At 48.9% G+C, this 18,862-nt stretch overlaps 1 protein-coding gene across 1 annotated transcript in view; it reads right to left on the bottom strand.

Annotated features, from left to right (window-relative positions):
* LOC146869280 (RNA helicase MOV-10-like) overlaps positions 1–18,862 on the bottom strand; it is a 283,487-nt gene that overhangs the window by 140,068 nt on the left and 124,557 nt on the right. Inside the window, exon 10 of the mRNA XM_085633089.1 lies at positions 17,595–17,697. Within this exon, the coding sequence (XP_085489215.1) occupies positions 17,595–17,697 (103 nt within the window). The remainder of the gene's footprint in view (positions 1–17,594; positions 17,698–18,862) is intronic.

The raw sequence follows: 18,862 nt of genomic DNA, 5'->3' as shown, positions 1-18,862 counted from the left end.
GGAACCAGATCGCTAGATTCAGTTGTGCTGGATCTGGGTGCCTTATCTCTCCATAGTTCTGCGTGAGCAGCTTTGGGGAGAGCTGTAATTTTTTATGTGGAACTATTGAGAGCTCGAGTAGTGTTGTCAACCACGGTTGCCGTGCCCATGTGGGAGCAACCAGGTTAATCTTGAGAGACTGTTTGAGCTTGCGTACTACTAGCGGAATGAGCGGGAGTGGCGGAAAAGCATACGCAAATCTGCCTGACCAGTTGATCCATGTTGCATTGCCCTTGGACAACGGGTGTGGGAACCTGGCGGCGAAGGGTGGGCATTTTGTGTTCGCGGGGAACAGATCTATGTCTGGTTGTCCCCACATTTGGAAAAAACATTGAAGAACTTCCGGATGAAGTTCCCATTTGTGTATCTGTGGAGTTTGACGACTTAACAGATCCGCAATCTGATTGTTCACTCCTGGCAGATGTTCCGCCAGAAGATAGATGTTTTGTGAAATGGCCCATCTCCATATGCTTTGTGCTAGGTGAGACAACTGCAGAGTGTGTCCCTCCTTGTTTTTGTATGTAATACATGGCTGTCATATTGTCGGTGCGGACTAGGACAGTCTTGTTGAGGAGATGTGTTCGGAATGACTTTAACGCTAGAAATATTGCCAGTAGTTCTAGTTGATTGATGTGGAGCACTCTTTGTTAGGTGGTCCACCTGCCCTGAATTGTGTGGTTTAGGAGATGGACTCCCCAGCTGGTGAGTGATGCGTCTGGCACTATCTGTGGAACTGGCTCTAGGAACGGCCGCCTTCTGGAAAGATTTTGTGTGTTCCATCACTGCAGAGAGCGATAGGTGCGGCTGTCCACCAACACCAGATCTGTAAGTTGACCATGAGCCTGGTTCCACTGATGTGCTAAGCATTCTTGTAAAGGGGGCATCTGGAGTCTTGCGTGAGGTACAATGAAAATGCAAGAGGCCATCATCCCTATGAGCTGCATAAACACTCATGCTGGAAGACAGTCACTGGCGTAATGAAAATTGAGAGGGTCTCCCTGCAAGGTCGTGAAGGGGCCCCCTCCAGGCTCAATCCAGAGCTCTCCGTCCAGAGTAATGTGCTGAGGGGGGCCCCCTGGAGTTTGGGGCCCCACCGCACCGCAGGGGCTGCGGTGGCCTGTGTTACACCCGGAAGAGAGTGTTGGGGTTGAAACTTGGTGATGAGTTTGCATACTGGCTATCCTGGCTGGATTGGGGTATGCTAGGGCTTTGGAAGTGTCTATTGTGGCTCCTAGATACTGATGTAGGTAGGAGGGCTGAAGGTGTGACTTGGTATAGCTTACTGTAAACCCCAAGTTGTGTAGCAGTTGAATGGTTTGATAAGTATGGCGAACATATTGGTTGTGTGACTCAGCTTTTACCAGCCAGTCGCCCAGGTATGGAAATACAACTGATTTGCTGCCTTCGCAAGTGTGCCGCTATTACCGCAAGGCACTTTGTGAATACCCTGGGTGCTGTGGTCACCCCGAATGGGAGAACTTTGAATTGATAGTGTTGGCCGTCCACCGTGAACCTCCGATATTTCCTGTGAGCAGGGTGTATGGGAATATGGAAGTAGCCGTCCTTGAGATCTAGTGTGGCAAGGAAGTCACCTTGTTGAAGCAGTGGAAGGACTTGTTGATGAGTGATCATGTGAAAATGATTTTATTGTATGTAGAGATTGAGAGGTCTAAGGTCCAGTATTGGCCGTAGAGTACCTTCCTTTTTGGGGATTAGGAAATACAGGGAGCATGCTTTTGAAGCAGTGAGAGAACTTCCTGTTCGAGGCGTGTCAGATGTTCTGTGGATATCGGACGTTGTTTGGGTGGTAGGGTGGGGGGATTTGCAGTAAGTTCCAGGCAGTAACCATACTGGATAATTTGTCTTACCAACTTGTCTGTAGTGATGGAATTCCAGACAGGTAGGAACTGTGAGAGTCTCTCTCCAACCAGAGTGGAATGGTCTGGAGGGAATGGAGGGAAGTCACTGTTTATTAGCGGGAGAGGCCCGCGTGTTGTTGTTACCTCGGCCTCTACCCTTGTTATTTCCTCTGTACCCACCTCCAAAATGTCCCTTATTGGGGGATGTTTGTGTGGTGTTTTTGTATGAGGAAGTACCCGTGTCTGTACTGATGTTTTTGGATGCTTCTCTAAAGAAGGGGCATCAAAAGGAACCTCGTGTGGATGGAGACTGTAATGCTCCCATGGATTTAGCAGACTCTGTATCTGCAGCTGGACCAAAAAGCTGTTCCTGATTGAACGGCTGATTGAGGATAGTCATTTGTACCTCCTGTTTGAAACCAGAAATGCGCAGCCAAGCATGTCTTCTCAGTAACACACAAGTGTTGACTGATCTAGATGCGGTATCTGCCGCATCGAGGGCACATTTAATTGATGCATTTGTTATTAATTTGCCGTCTTGAATCAAAGCATTGGCTTTGGTTTTGTATTGATCAGGCAAATGCTTCATTAGGGATTCAAGCTCGTCGTAATGAGCCCTATCATACCTGGCAAGTAATGCCTGTGCATTGGCTATCCTCCAGTGTCCTTTGTGACTGCGCAAACGTGTCTAGTAGGAAGTCTTCCTCTGTGGGATCCGAATGCATTTGAACACCCACCCTCCGCACCTGGACGACGGTCAGCACCGAAGATACCACCCGCACGATGAACACCATCCACTCCGGCGCCCCTACTGACCCCTGCCCACACCACATCTTCAACAAAGCCGACTCCGTCATCGCACCCCAACTCCGGGACATCATCATCAACAACAACTCCTTCGCATCCGCCACCTTCCCAGAGAGCTGGAAACACGCCGAGCTCAGCGCCCTCCTTAAGAAACCCACCGCGGACCCCACGGACCTCAAGAACTTCCGACCCATCTCGCTCCTCCCGTTTCCGGCTAAAGTCATCGAGAAGATCGTCAACAAGCAACTCTCCGCCTTCCTCGAGACTAACGGATCTCTCGACCCCTCGCAATCCGGCTTCCGAGCCAACCACAGCACCGAGACCGCCCTCATCGCAGCCACCGACGACATCAGGTCCCTGCTCGCCAACGGGGAAACAGCCGCCCTCATCCTCCTGGACATCTCGGCAGCCTTCGACACCGTATGTCATCGCACCCTGATACAGCGCCTCAGCAACATCGGAATCAGAGGTAAAGCCTTAGAGTGGATCACCTCGTTCCTCGCCGGGAGAACCCAGAGAGTCCGTCTTCCCCCGTTCCGATCCTCGGCCACCGAAGTCACCTGCGGCATCCCACAAGGATCCTCGCTCAGCCCCACCCTCTTCAACATCTACCTGAGCCCCCTCGCAGCCACCGCACGCCAACACAGCCTTAACATCATCTCCTACGCCGACGACACCCAGCTGATCCTCTCCCTCACCAAAGACCCCGCCACCGCCAGAGCCAACCTCCAGGAAGGAATGAAAGACATCGCAGAGTGGATGAAGCTCAGCCGGCTGAAACTAAACTCCGATAGGACGGAAGTCCTCATCCTGGGAACATCCCCCTCCGCCTGGGACGACTCCTGGTGGCCCCCCGCCCTGGGTCCCGCTCCAAAGCCCACGGACTATGCACGCAACCTGGGCTTCATCCTGGACTCCTCCCTCACGATGACCAAGCAAGTCAACGCCATCTCATCATCCTGCTTCAACACCCTGCGCATGCTCCGAAAGATCTTCCGGTGGATCCCCGCCGACACCAAGAAGACGGTCACCCAGGCCCTCGTCACCAGCTGACTGGACTACGGCAACACCCTCTACGCCGGAACCACAGCCAAACTACAGAAAAGACATCAGCGCATACAGAACGCCTCTGCACGACTCATCCTGGACACCCCCCGCCTCAGCCACATCTCTTCCCAGCTGAGAGACCTGCACTGGCTCCCCATCAGCAAGAGGATCACGTTCAGGCGCCTCACCCACGCACACAAGGCCCTCCACGACATGGGCCCCACATACCTCAACAACCGCCTCAGATTCTACACGCCCACCCGCCAGCTCCGCTCCGCCAGCCTCGCCATCGCCACTGTCCCAAGCATCCACAAGACCACTGCTGGAGGAAGATCCTTCTCCTACCTGGCAGCGAAGACATGGAACTCCCTCCCCACCCACCTACGTCTGACCCAGAACCATCTCTCCTTCAGGAAACAGCTCAAGACCTGGCTCTTCGAGCAGTAGCGGACCCCCCCGCCCAGCGCCTTGAGACCCTGCGGGTGAGTAGCGCGCTTTATAAATTTATTGATTGATTGATTGAACACCATGGTACTGGGCAGCCCTATGAGTGAGCTTACTAAAGCCAATGTTATCATCTGGGGGAGATGGCTTTGTCGGGTATGCATCGGGATCAGGAAGGTCTGGAGGACCTACTGGGTCATCATATGGATCCTGTGGCATGTCTGTGTCGTCATCAGGGTCAGTGAAAGGGTCATTAGTCCTTCCCCCACCCCCTAAATCATCATCATCATCATCATCCTGTGGTGGTGGTGAGTATGGAGGAAGTATGGGTGACTTTGGAGGAGAGAAAGGCTTAGTAGGAAGAGGGTCTTAAAGGTGAAGTGGCACAGTCTCTTCTTTACAGGCACTTGAGGGATGTGTGCGGTGTTTAATTTCCTCTTCCTGGGTGGAACATTGACAATATGTCCCATCTTGGGGTCCACTTTGAGAGTTTTCTGTTTTGGATCAATGGGATCCGGCCAAAAAAGTTCTTCCTCTTCGGTAACCGCTTTCTGCTCTGGAGCCTTTGCAGGGGTTTTTGGATCCTACGGCTACGAGTCTGATTTGATTTGATTGATTTGATTTGATTTTGGGTTTTATAGAGCGCACAGCTACCCTTGGGCATCCCGGCGCTAGTGATCACAGTCCTGGAGGGTGGGAAGTCATGGGGGGGGGAAGTGCTCAGGGGAAGAGAAGGGTCTTCAGTCTTTTCCTAAATCTGAGGTGGTTTTGTTCTTGCCTCCGGGAGAGTGGGAGGGCATTCCACAGTCTGGGGGCATTGTACGAAAACAGGCGACCGCCTGTTCTGGCCTTATTAATTCTGGGGAATCTTAGTCGGTTCCTGATGTTCCTGATGTTTCGGATCCAAGGCCTTTTGCTGCTTCGGTGCAGGGGTGTTCGGTGCAGATGTCTTTTTGGGATTTGCAGGAGTAGGATGAGCACCCGGCTTCGGTGCTGTTGGTGTCTGGGAGACACTGATATGCGGCTTGCTCGGTCCTGAGCTGCCAGAAGGCTTTTCTTTTGTCTTCGGAGCCGAGCCTGAGGGCTGGGCTTCTGAAGCTTTGACTGGGCGAAGTTTTGACCGGTGCCTTCTTTTTCTCGGGCAGGGGCACTTGTACTCACTCGTTGACCCGGAGTGATGAGGTCATCGGAGTCAGAGTAGTCTGCCCCAGAAACGATGTCCAGATCCTCAGAATCCTGTGCCTCAGGAACATCGGGGCCTTCATCGATGATGACTTCTGGCAGCGGTGCAGCTTGTTGCGCCATAACATGTCGTCGGGCCCGGCGATCACGGATGGCCTTCTTGGAGCGGAAGGAGGCGCAGGCTTGGCAGTTTTTCTCCTCGGGCGAGAGACAGAGGTTGCAGACCTTGTGTTGGTCGCTGTGTTGAAATTTAGCGCCACACTGGGGGCATTTTTTGAATGGAGTCCTTTCCATTAGCCGTAGGCCCGAATGCCACCGACAGGCCCAGGGGCCCACGTCGATGACCGGAATCGAGTATTTGAGTAGCGCGTCGAAAAGCAATTGATTGAAAACATTACCTGTCGAGTTTGATATGCTTTGCGCATCGAAAAGGTTTGGATAACACGGCACCGAACCAGAGCGCTGAAGTTACATCCGAACCCGATGGTGGAAAAAAACAATCTGAGGATGGAGTCAATGCCCATGCGCACTATCGTCTAAGGGAGGAGTCACCTATCTCGTGACTACAAAAGACTTCTTCCAGGACAACAACAAGGTGAAAGCATCCGATGGCGATCTATGCACAGAGTGTGAATTCTGCAGCTCATATGCCTCGAACACCAAGTTTCCACATATAGCTCCATGCTCTGTCCCTCAACGCGTTCCGGCATGCCCACCAGCCGCACGTTGTTCCGGCACGATCTACCTTCGACATGATCGCTGAGGTAGTTCACCTCCTCTTGCAGTGTCTTGATTGGGACCACGGTGGATTTTATGTCCATCACCGCCGCAATGAGTTCATCGAGGCAGTGCGAGAGATCAGCCTGTGGCATGGTTTGGGTCATTGATGACTGGTCAGACCCCACGGCAACAAACATTGGGCCCTGTGGATCAGTGGTCAGTGGCTGCTGCTTCTCCAGTTTTGTCTTGCCCATCCTGATGGTGGTAGTGCTCCGTAGATTCCAGGGAGAGGAGGGGTAGAGGTGTGTTGGAGCCAATGCTCATGCCCCACTACTGGAGGCACCCCCAAGCAAGAAGGGGTAGTCGATCTTCACCCCTGCTCAGGTGCGAGGCCGGGCAAGAGGAAAAAGTTATCAGGCCCCACTTTCCGATGAGCAAGGGGGCGCCAGTGGCAAAGCAGTAGGTAGGTGCGCGGCCTAACCGTGAATCTTGGGGAACCAAATGAAGCAGGGCTAGAGAGCACCCAGGTATGGCAGGTCTTGTGAACCTCGCTGCGCCTGCAGGGTACACGATATTAGTGAGGAGGTCTGAGTCTCAGGCCCCTGTAGTGCTGACTGATGAATACGTGCATGCGGTGGGAGGGGAAAGTTTAGGCTCGGGATATGCCCACGGGATGTAGAGCACAGGCGGCCTACCTGTCTCTCTTGCCGGGCCCGGTTCCAGTATGGTGCAGTAGCGCTCCTTCGGCGACGGGTGATATGCAGGGCGCTGGGCTAAGCAGCATTCCGTCGGGTCACAATACCCCAGTGAATAAGTCCCGGGTCTCCCTGTTGCAGCCTGATGGGTCCTTGGATATGGAGGGGGTGGGGCGCACGGAGGAATATGGGGCCCCAGCCCGACCTTGGTGATGCAAGCCTTGAGGCAAGCTCAAGGGGAATGGAGCACGGGTGGCCTACCTTAATCCGTGGCCGGGCCCATCTCCAACGTGATGCAGCGGTGCTCCCCCGGCGTTGACTGTCACACAGGGGGGGCTCGATTTGGCTGCACTCCGACCTGATGAGCCCCTGCCTCAGCTGCGGGGCTCGCGGGTGTTGTACTCAGTCGAGGGGGAGGCCGCCGGGGGTGAATCAGGCCTCCGCGGGCAGGTGCGCCTTTAGCGAGGGTCTGGTAGGGGAAGGGCAGCAAGCGTGAGCTAAAGTCTCCGACTCAGTGCACAGCTTCCCCGTGGTCCAAATTGCTGTAAATAGCTTTTGACAAAGTCGCGGGATGCCCACGGTGCGCCCCGTAGCAGGTTCGGAGGACTTTGGCTGGTCCCTGGCGGCCAAACTCAGGATGGTTGGTGGTCGTGATGGAGCGAGCTCAAAACTCGACTGCTCACATCGCCATCTTGGACACGCCCTGAGAATCATTGTTAATCATGATAATCATGATGTTAAATGGAGCATAAATCAATTTTGGACTATTACAATTATTGCACTTTGATGATGTACTGTAGTATGATTGTGGGAATGTGTGGATAATTGTTTGTCATATCTTTTGTTGTGATTCACACATTAATATATTCTGCATGCCAGAATTTAAAAAAATATAATGATTAAGTAATAAAAACATTTCAATTTTAAGTCAGTCTTTTGGCCCATGTATAGAGTAATCATCTATTGGGTGTGTTTACAGAGGATCCCTATTTATACACTGATAAATGCAGACCCATCCAGGAGAGCCAGATTCCAATAGACAGAACCACCACAGACGAGATAAACCAAGGTGTCACTAAATTAGAAAATATGGAACCAGGATGGAATCAGAATGATTTTAGAACTTTAGCTATGACCATCTCTTCGTGATCACTACTAAATCCAGTGCCACCCAGAATCTGGAAGAAATGGTCAGATTGCATATTTTTAGTAGAAATGGGAATAGGTAATCAGTCCTTAACTACAAGCAGAGTTACACACAAGGGCGGCTCCTCCATTTGGGCGGAGAAGCGCCGCCCCACTGTTTTCTTGCAGTGCCAGAAGCAGAAACATAAAATTGAATTTTCATGCTGCGCAAAACAGAAGGTAGGGGTATGCCTGGTTGGGGGTGGGCGGTTGGTGGGTTCGGGAAGGAGTGGCTTGCACCACTCTGAGTACCCCGACTGTTTGGTCAGCCCTATTGCAAGCCATGACTGGTCACACACATGGAAGAAAGCACTAATAACCCCTCTATTGAAAAACTTACAGCATACCCATCAGTGCTTAGTAACTATTGGTCAATATTGCAACTTGTCAAGGCCCCACAAGGCTTACCTGGTATACTTGTGAGGTTATCTCGCAGAGACGACACGAACAACCTCCACCGCTCCCCTCCACACCTCGGCAGGTGGATACACTGACCGAGTTGAGGATGGAACCAGGGGAAGGAGACAGGGGAAATGGCAGGAGCTAAGTTGTCTGAGGGTGTGTTGGAGGATCGCCAACTAGAAGAGAAAAGGACCCGTGGATTAATAAACGGGTTCAGCTTCTAACCTACTTGCTCATGCTATGCATTCATCTAGCACCAGGTTTCAAAACATAGTCACCTGAAAGGCAAGTGGATCCAGGCTTTTCTTCTGCCAGCAAGGAGTATGTTGCGGACGTGCAAGGAGGAGGTGCTTCCAAGGAACGAAATGAAATGTCACAAAATGTCACAACATAAAGCGCTCCGGCGCGGTGAAATTAAAGGTGCTGCGATTCACGCTTCCCTGTGCGTATCGCAGTATGTCTCCACATAAAGCGCTCCGGCGCGGTGAAATTAAAGGTGCTGCGATTCACGCTTCCCTGTGCGTGTTGCAGTATGTCTCCACGTAAAGCGCTCCGGCGCGGTGAAATTAAAGGTGCTGCGATTCACGCTTCCCTGTGCGTGTCGCAGTATGTCTCAGCGTAAAGCGCTCCGGCGCGGTGAAATCAGGGTACTACTGCGAACACACTTCCCTGTGTGTGTCGCAGTGACGTTCTTGAGGTCTATGGAGGGCACACGATGCCGTGAACACGCTACCCTGTGCGTGTCACGGGACTTCTGGGCGCCCCGGTGTGGCGTTACCCTAGTACAGCAGTGAGCACTTGCGGCGTGGTGCTGTACGAGTTTATGGGGGCAGAGGTGCTCCTGCACCGGAAAGGCAGAGGCAAGGGACGGCAGGAGTCAAGACGAGGGCCAAGGGAATATGGGCTGAGGCGCTCCTGCGCTGGGAAGGCAGGAGTCAGGAAGGCAGCCAAGCAAGGGTGACGCAAGGCGGGTCGGCAAAAACCTAGTCTCTGGATGTCAAGGCTGGAGCGGCGGTCAGGCGGCAAGCGGAAGGCTCGCTCTCCGGTTCTGTACTGGAAGCACTGCTTTGGTTGAATACCGCGGTTAAATGCGGTCTCAACCGGCAGCGCTTCCCAGGCGAGTGAGGCACTTCCGGGTTGTGCGGACGAGCGGACAGCTAGAACGCTGACTCGCTCAGTTCTGCTGCGCATGCGCGTGCTGTCTGAATCCTTCTGCTGCGCATGTGCGTGCCGTCTTGAATCCTGGTTCCCCGCTGCACCATGACACAACTCACCTACATGGTAAAAGTCCTGGAAAGATATCTCAGTATGAAACCATCAAACTATCTAGATCATAACCTCTTAGAAAACAGACTAGTTTTAGACCTGCACATAGCATGTAGACAACACTAGGACTTGCTATGGATGAGCTCAGTCGTGGCCGGCATGTCTCGCGGAGGAGGTGTGAGGGGGTCAGAGGGGCAGAGGGGGATCACGTGGGGGGGGGGAGGTATGGAGGTTTAATTTTAATTATAAAAAACAACTAAAAAAAAAAAAAACTTAACTTAGCCGGCCCGATCCGGTCCCACATCATCTCTGCTTCTCTGCTCCTCGCAGGAACCAGGCAGCCTCCCTCCCCTCCCCTAAGCCAATTACGACGCTGCAATGGCAGCGTTTTGATTGGTGGGGACGCGCCTAGCCAGGCGCCTATGGAGAAGCCACAAATCCCTAAAATTGGGCTAGCGACTCCTCCCCTGGCCTGTTGCAGGATTGCCCACCCCCAACCAACCCTTCTGATTTCTCGCAGTGCGAGAAGCAGTAACATAAAATGGTATTTATACCATTTTATGTTACTGCTTCTCGCAGTGCGAGAAAGCAGTGGGGCGACGCTCCTCCACCCACATGGAGAAGCCGCCCCTGGATAAGGTCCAGATGATGGTTGACAGAGTTCAACCAGCGGTCCTGATCTTGATTGACTTGTCCGCCTCGTTTGACACGGTCATTCATCAAATACTTCTATCTAGATTAGAAGATATAGGCGAGGATGGTACACAATTAAAGTGGATTGAATTCTATCTCTTAAATACAACACAAGCGATCTTAAATCCCCCTTTCTAGTCAGAATTTTTAAAAGTAGAACACGGGGTACCTCAGGGCTCTACCCTTCTCTACCAATCTTTTAAATGCCCACTGTTGACAATTATCCAATCACAGGGCATTAGCTTTGTGATCTATGCTTATGATGTGCAGCTGATACTTTCGTTAGATAGTGATAGGCACACTTTACTAGAAGCATGCCATAACTGTCTAAGAGAGGTGGAAGAGTGGAGAACAGCAACTCGCTAAAATTCAATGGTGAGAAAACTGCAGGTCTATGTTGTTCACCCTCTAATAACCCTCATTTACTCCCAAACAATTTCTGGCCTTTGACAAGCAAAGGCAACTTGGAAACATCAAAGTCAGTGTGCAATTTGGGAGTATATATGGATGACAAGCTCTCTATGTAGACATGTCAATATGACAGCAGCTACATGTTTTGGACTACACCGAAACCTTGGGAAACTCCAGTCACTACTGCCACAGCCAGCAAGAAGCTAGTGGTGCAAAGCACAGTTCTAAGCAGAGATGATTATTGTAAGGCGCTGCTACTTGGAGCTCCAGGCTCCCTAATACACAGGTTATATGGAATACATGCAGCAGCAGAAAAACTTGCATTAGAAAAACCTAGACATGCCTCTTCTTCTGGCACCAGTAAGGAACTCTACTGGCTTCAAGTGAAAGAGAGGATCACATTTAAATGTTTGTGCAGAAGGCAATATAAGAAACAGGACCTAGGCTGCTACAAAGAAAATTCAAACACTACATTCCAGCAAGGAACCTACACTCCTCCTAAGCCAATCTATTATGTATTCTGCAATATCGGAAAAAGAGATATAGAGGCCAAGCATTCTCAGTGAGGGCTGCCCAGCTGTGAAACAAGCTGCCATTCCCTTTAAGAGCCTGATTCAAGTTAAGAAGGATCTGTAAACCTGACTCTTTCCCAATTACCCAGTTGTGCACTAGAAGATAGAACTAAAGGATGTACCTTCAAGATAGACTGGAAAATGTTTTTGGGAAGGTTGTCTAAGCACCAGAATGCCTTTAAAAGGTACACTTTATAAGTGTAAACAACAAGAATAATGATTCAGCGGCTTTTACTCGCAGGTTGGGAGCGGCCCGAGGCCTCCTGGTGCTCCTCTGGTGAGCCACTACAATAACCAAGGGGGTTCTTCCATGCTGTCCTCGGAAGTCATGCTGCTCCTCCACCCACTCACATGCACGCTCAGGTGTCTAAAAAAAAGTGTGATATCCTCAGGTGCATGACTTTCAGTTCTTCAAAGTACAGTAGTGAATATTGTAGTTGCATGGCTCTCATCTTTTGATTGACTTCTATTAAGGACCTACGTTGATGCTGAATCGTGGCCTTATAGCCCAGAAAGAGTAGGATTTTGAAGGCACTCTAAAAAACCTCTATCCCAAACCTCACAAAGTACAGAATCTCGGTCTGCGTAGTTGAGAAGGCGTGGAGGGGTGCCAGGTGGGGGCGTGGATACTAAGGCCCAATAGGCATGTTGCAGTATAAAGCAGGGAGAGAAGGCTTTAGGGGCCATCCAGGATCTAAACAAGTCAGTCAGGAATTTCTCCGGATGTGGGCCCTTCTGGCCCTTGGTCAACCCCACCAGTCAGAGGTTGTTTGGGCGTGATCTGGCTTAGGCATCCTCTGCACACAGTTGCAGCCGCTCTGTTGTTGATTTGAGTTTAGTGTGGTCGGCCTTGATAGAGCAGAGCTGGTCCTCTGCTGAAGAAATACAGTCCTTGGCTTCGTTGGTGCGGTCTGAAAGGATGCGCAGATCTTGTCGCAGCAAGGATACGACCACCATTACTCCCCCAATTCAATCCTCCAGTGCGGCCCGGATTGTCTCGATTGCTTGAAGAATCATTTCTGGGGAGACTTGGTTGGGCCCAAGCTCCATTGCCTCCCAGGGTCCACAAGTCGGCCCACCGGGCGTGGTGAACTTGTCATTTTTTGCCAACTGGCCACTGTCTGCATGCTTGCCCTTAACCATGGGGACAGGGCTGTGCAACCCAAGGAGGACTAAGGGGAGAATTGGGGAGGAGGGAATCAGCAGCAGCTCCTCTGGTTGCACTGCCAGAATCAAAAGGCATCCATGTGGGGGTCATATCCTTAAGCCACAATCTCAGGGCTAGAGGTGCTTCTAAGTTTAAGGAAGGGGAGACTGTCCTAGGTCCATCACAGTGGCCAACTGGCCCCTTGCATCCCACCGGTCCATGGGTTGCTTCACACAGATGGGTGGGAGGAGGCATGCTGAAAAGGAAGGTGGGAGTGAGAACTATCTGCGCTACCCTCAGCAGCTCCAAGCTGGTCTGTCCCATGAGGCATGCAGCTGAAGGTGCAGTGTCCACGCATGGCGTGGTTGGAAGTGGCAGGCCGGCTGTGTGGCATCACCCTCTGTCCCTCCTTCCTCGGCCATTCAGGCCGAGAAGGTAGCACTCTGCATTCCCGTGGTGCAAAGGGGCACACCACAGCACCAACCATAGCACTCCTCAGCAGATGTGGGGTCCTTTGTGCCAAGGGAGGTGGGAATCCATTTGAAAACTTTACGCATAGTACACATTATTCCAAAACACGTGCTGATAATGTGATTTATTTGGCTTTTCATGGACAGTTGATTGTCCATGTAAAAGCCAAGATTGCGGACCACCTCTTTGGGAGTTGGGCAGGTGCCCAGATCGGATGGTCACCAATCGGGTGACCAATGTTCGGGCGCTTTTCCAAAGAGCATAATCTCTGACTTAGTGCTGTTCAATTGGAAATGGTTACTCCTCATCCACCTATCAATGTGGGACATGCAATTTTTAAAACGTGACCTAGTTTCAATAAGATCTGGACCCAGAGTGATTAGGATTTGTGTGTCGTCAGCATACGATATGACATCAAATCCATATTTTCTGATCACCGGGGCCAGTGGAGTCATGTACAGATTAAAGAGTGTAGGACTCAAAATAGAGCCTTGAGGCACTCCCATCATAACAGATCTAGCGCAGGAAATGCTTTTGCCCATCTGAACAATAGTTTTACGGCCTGATAGATAACTTTTGAACCATTTCACGGCGTTACCTCTGACACCAATCTCCCAAAGCCGTTGTTCTAAAATACTGTGGGAGATGGTGTCAAATGCAGACGACAGGTCGAGGAGGACAAGGATAACTGACTGATGTTTATCTAATGCCCGTCTGATGTCATCAGCAACCTCGACCAGAGCTGCCTCAGTACTGTGTGCTGCCCTGAAACCGGACTGTGAAGGGTCCAGAAGACTGTAGCTCTCAAGATGGTCAACAAGCTGTTGGTTGATAAGGGGTTCCAGCATTTTCCCTAGGTAGGGGAGCAGAGAAATTGGACGGTAATTTGGAAGAAGTTTGGAATCGCCGTAGGTTTCTTCAAAATTGGTCTCACTCGGGCTACCTTCCAGGTCGAAGGGAAAACTGCATCCGAAATTGACTTGTTGAATAGATCAGTTATATTATCCATTAAAGCAGGAGCAATAATGGAAAAGAATTTAGGAGGTACAGAATCGGTGGGAGAGACGGATTTTATCTTTCGCATGGCTCTTGAGACTTGTTTAGTGTCACATTTGGCAAATTCGTTCAGTATATAAGGAGGGTCAAAGGAGGTACAAGGCTCGTCATCTGGATGAAAATTATTGCTTTGTGATGAAAAAGATAGACGGATGGCTAAAAAATTTTCTTCTAAAAAATTGGAAAGTGAGTCAGCCCAGAGTTGAGAGTCAGGTATTGATGGATGATTTCTGGGAGTTGTAAATTCCTTCAGGATTTGGTAGAGTTCCTTGGAGGAATTCTCAGCCTTATTAATCCTATCAATAAGAAAAGATTTCTTTGCCACTTTTATTTCATTCATATAGCCATGATGTATTTTTTTTATATATATCGCGGTCGGCCAAATTTTAGCTCTTGCGCCATTTTCGCTCCGCCGTACGACACACGAACTTTGTAGTTTTTAGTTGATCTGTGAACCAGGGGGCGATTCTGATCTTGGTCTTCACCTGTGTAAGAGGAGCAATTTTATCTAGTGTGGCTAAGATTGCCTCGTCTAGGATATGTTATACTTGGTTTACACCCATGTCAGAGCTAATTTGGTCAGGGCGGAAATGCTCTAAAGAAAGAGGCAAGGTGATTTTACGCCAAGAGCTACGTAATGTAGAATCATGGTTTTTTATCAAAGTGATTGGAATCCAAAATTTTAAAAGATAGTGATCAGTTCATAATAATTGAACTGGGGATTTTACAGTGATTTCAGACAAAATGGTAAAAAGAAGGTCAAGGGTGTGACTGGCGTTATGCGTAGGTTTTAGTACCAATTGGGCAAATGTGTGTCCAATGGGACATGCAGCTGAAGGTGCACTGTCCACATGGAGTCTGGCCAGTAGTATTGTGTTGCTCTCTTTACTTCATCAGCGCCAGCCTCTCAGGCCATGAAGGTGGTGTTTTGCAGGTCTCTGGGGCCCTAGCACATCAGGGTACCCCACTGCCCCAGCTGGTGCTCTCTTCTCCTCAGGGGGTTGAGACAGCTTAGTTGGCGCTCGGCGGTGATCACAGGACTCCGCCCCTACCGGGCTGAAGTCAACCGCATCCCCAGCTCCAGCCACGGTGGATGCTACTTGGGTGGCAAGCTCAGCCCGCCGGCAAGGGAACAACAGTTGGCCCAGCACTGACTGAGACCGAGGGGTGGGGGGTAGAGCCCTGGATTCGACCCCATAAGGTACCCGGTGGGGGAAAAGGCAAGCACCAGGGGGGACCCCAGCAGGTCGGATAGGTACCAGTTGCCGGATGGGTGTTCAGAATATTAAGTGGCCCAGCTTAACATGAACGGCCTCCATCTTGCCAATGGCAATTGGATGTCCACTCAAAGCTACTTGGCTACTTAAAGTGCTGGGTAGGGTTTGAGGGGAGAGCTCCTCAGGGGGTTTGCCTCACATACTCCCTGACTGCATCCACCCAGTAAATTTGTATTCTTTCATGTCCTCAACCTTCAAGATTTCCTTCTGGGTGCCACAGGGCTCTGCCCAATCAAAATTTATGTTGAATGCCTATATTCACCCCTCCAGCACAGGTTCCAGTTGCTAAGTGATTGGCTTACATATGTACGTAGACAACACCCATATAGGTCTTAGACGTGAGAAGGATGGTGGTCATCAAAAGGGTCCAAGGAATAACACATTTAGGGTTGGATGAATCAAAATGGTAAATCCAAAATTATTTTTCTGGGGAAGGGGGGGGCAAGTGGACCAAACCACCTTAATACTGACCTCCATTAATGTGGTCCTAGACACCAACCCCACCCCCCCCACCTGCAAGTTATATTTCCTGCTTACTTTGCGTCACAATTTGAATGTCATCTCTGGGTCTTTATCTTATTGCTCAAGTTCCACCCCATCCTAATCATGTTAAAATGAGAATGCTTGTAGTTTCAATTGTCAAGTTAAAGCTTAATTTCTGTAAACGTTTCGACACCAGGCACTCAGCTGTAGCATTTAACGAGTTTAAGTTGGTCCAAATCTTTGTAACTGGCTTCATCTATGGCTTTAAGAGAGCGAATCTGAGCCAGGAAAACATTAGGCTGCCTGAGGAGCAAATAACCTATTGACTTCAAAACTGTTTGCTAGCCCCCATAACCGAGTTTGGGCACTTCTACAGAGCACTCCTGTGCTACCAGCAGCCACAAAGTAAATCTTCTAAAACCTATTGCTGCATCTACCATCTTAAGTAATTACATTCATCACAATAGCTTTATAATCAAGGGATCTTGCTTTAGCACCCTTGAATCACAACATGGCCTGGAACCTATTTGTCTGAAGTTTAGAACCATGGGGACACACTGTTCTTCTGCAAATGAATCTTAATCGTTCCATTGTACTTGGATTCCCTACGCTTCTCATCATTAGACCCAACTGACACTTGGAAACTACCTCCTGGATGCACACTCACTATATCTAAACACACAATCTAAAACATAATTACCAAAGAATAGGAAAGAGAGACTTAAATGTTATGCAGTTCTCAGGCATGTACTTAAATGATACAGAACCACTTCCTGGATTGAAGCCGCCTGCCACAAATGAAACATGGATTGCCTCCTCAAACAAACACAAGTAGAGACCTCCCTCTCAACAAAAACACAAAAGATATTCAGAGAAACACAAACTTTAAAGTGGTGTGGGACAGAGATGGATTGCTCACACTAGCTGAAAAATGGCCAGATGGATGGTATAGACTAGAGGGCGATCTTTTAAGAGAATATAGACAGTAAAACACAGCCCAGCATGTTGCTGCTTCCAACCTTTGCAGGCGGTTGAAAACACCTTGTGATTTAACACATATGACTAATGATATAGGACAGGGGTCTCCAACCTTTTCAGTAACCAGAGCTATTTATGCTCATTTAAATGTATCCCAAGCTAACAAATAGTACTGGTGTAACAGTGACTACATCAAACAAGATTACGTTCGTGACTACCCTACGCAATATTCCCAGCAGTGATAGCAAGAGTGTGCAGGGATGCAGGCAGTAAAGTAAACCAGGCTTTGCCGATTTGGAAAGTCTCTACAGAGGCAATACGTAAAAGCCACAGCTTGAATACACCAGGGTAATAGGAGTAAGTCTGACCTACGCCGCATGGCTCATCACTCAAATATATTTACGTATATCATGGCAATAATGAGAATACATACATTTTCTTCTCAAATATACACATTTCGATTTTGGTATACATATATTAATTCAACCAAACAACATCTTCTAATTTAATAGGGTGGGCTGCTTACAGGAGAGCAACTTTTATGTAGCTGGAGAGTTATCAGTAGCTCTCAAGCTACTCATTGGAGAAGTCTGATCTAGTACAACTTAATATTTTGCTAGCTTGCCATATGTAACCATTGTTAATCATACTGTTCCCTGAAGCTCAATCTCTTGCAGCATAAATACCAATTTCTTCAAAGAAATACAACCTGAAAAGCCCCACCATCAGGTTTCAATAAACTTGTATGGCTTCTTTTGAAAGAGCCTATACTACACATAATTGCAAATAACGTAAAGTGGCTAGTGTACCATCATGCCTTGTTTTACAAACTAAATGCATACAATCTTCTAAAGACCAACCTGTAGTTTTTCAGTAACTTAGTTACAAACACTGAATTAAAACCTCTGTCAGTCTTTTGATAAAGGGAGTTCTGGGTCATGAGTCTTTCCAGTAAGGACATGTCTGAAAGAGAGGAAAGAAGAAGTTCACCTTACTATTAAAGTCAAATAGGAAGAAGACTTTACCTTAATTAGTTTACTAGAACAAATGGCTAGCCTTTTCATAAATACGCTGCAACACTTCCTTATGGTTGCAGTACCTTGGGAACCCTTTCAAAATATGTAGTAAATCTCTTCCTCTTACATTCCTGTCTTTCGCAGTATGGCACCATCATAAAGTTGCTTTAGATCTTCTGTACAGAACATAGTCAATTAAGTCTGAGTTATGGGTGAAAAGTGGTGGCAGAGTCCATTTTAATGCATCTAGTAGCACAGATTTAAGGTTTTGTTTGAGTTAAACACTTAGTAGTACATATATACACACCATATATATGGGAGACTACCTTTACTACGCGGGCATTTCACCGCGGTAGGTTTACAACGCGGGCTTTACAACGCAAGTCGTTTCAATGACTTGTACTGGAGGGCGCTGTAAGCTAAGGAATAGTACGATTTACTATCCAATACCTTCCCTACTGTACGTAGACTGGTGTTGGAATAGTAAATCGTACTATCCCTAAATCCAGTGCCCTCCAGCGCAAGTCGTTGAAACGACTTGCGTTGTAAAATCCGCGTTGTAAGATACCGCGATCAACATGATCGCGTAGTATCGTCATACATTCACCTATATATATATATATTTATTTTAATCAGGCCCAGGTGGTGGCAAGACTTGTGAGCCAATGGGGGTGTCCAGGGTTCTAGACGGTCTAATGCAAAACAAGACGTACATCCAGTAGATGAAGAATTGAAAAGAACAATCAGAATGATGATCTCACACAGTGTGGGTGGAGAACATTTGTAATCCCCTGCAGAGTACTGTACACCCATAAAGCCTGGACTTCACTACTTAGTTCAAACAAAAAACCCAACTTCAAGCAAAAGGTTCAAGAAGATAAAGCCACAAAGTTGTCAAAACAGAATGCTGAAAGCACCACTGCCTTATCAATTCAAGATCAGAGGCCACTGTGAGGAGATAATCAAGAAACCCTCCTGTACAACCTTCCTCATAATGGTCTACCTTCTTCCAATTCTGGTTTCTATTTACAGACAGCAACATAAACTCCACATGAATCACAAGCAAATATCCCACTTAACAAAGGGCACACTTTTGTAAAGGCTTTCAAGAA

This window comes from Triturus cristatus, chromosome 1_1, assembly GCF_964204655.1.
Source record: "Triturus cristatus chromosome 1_1, aTriCri1.1, whole genome shotgun sequence".
Classification (NCBI taxonomy): Eukaryota; Metazoa; Chordata; class Amphibia; order Caudata; family Salamandridae; genus Triturus; species Triturus cristatus.
Note: the sequence above shows the minus strand (reverse complement) of the source record. Positions and strands in the feature narration are given on the sequence as shown.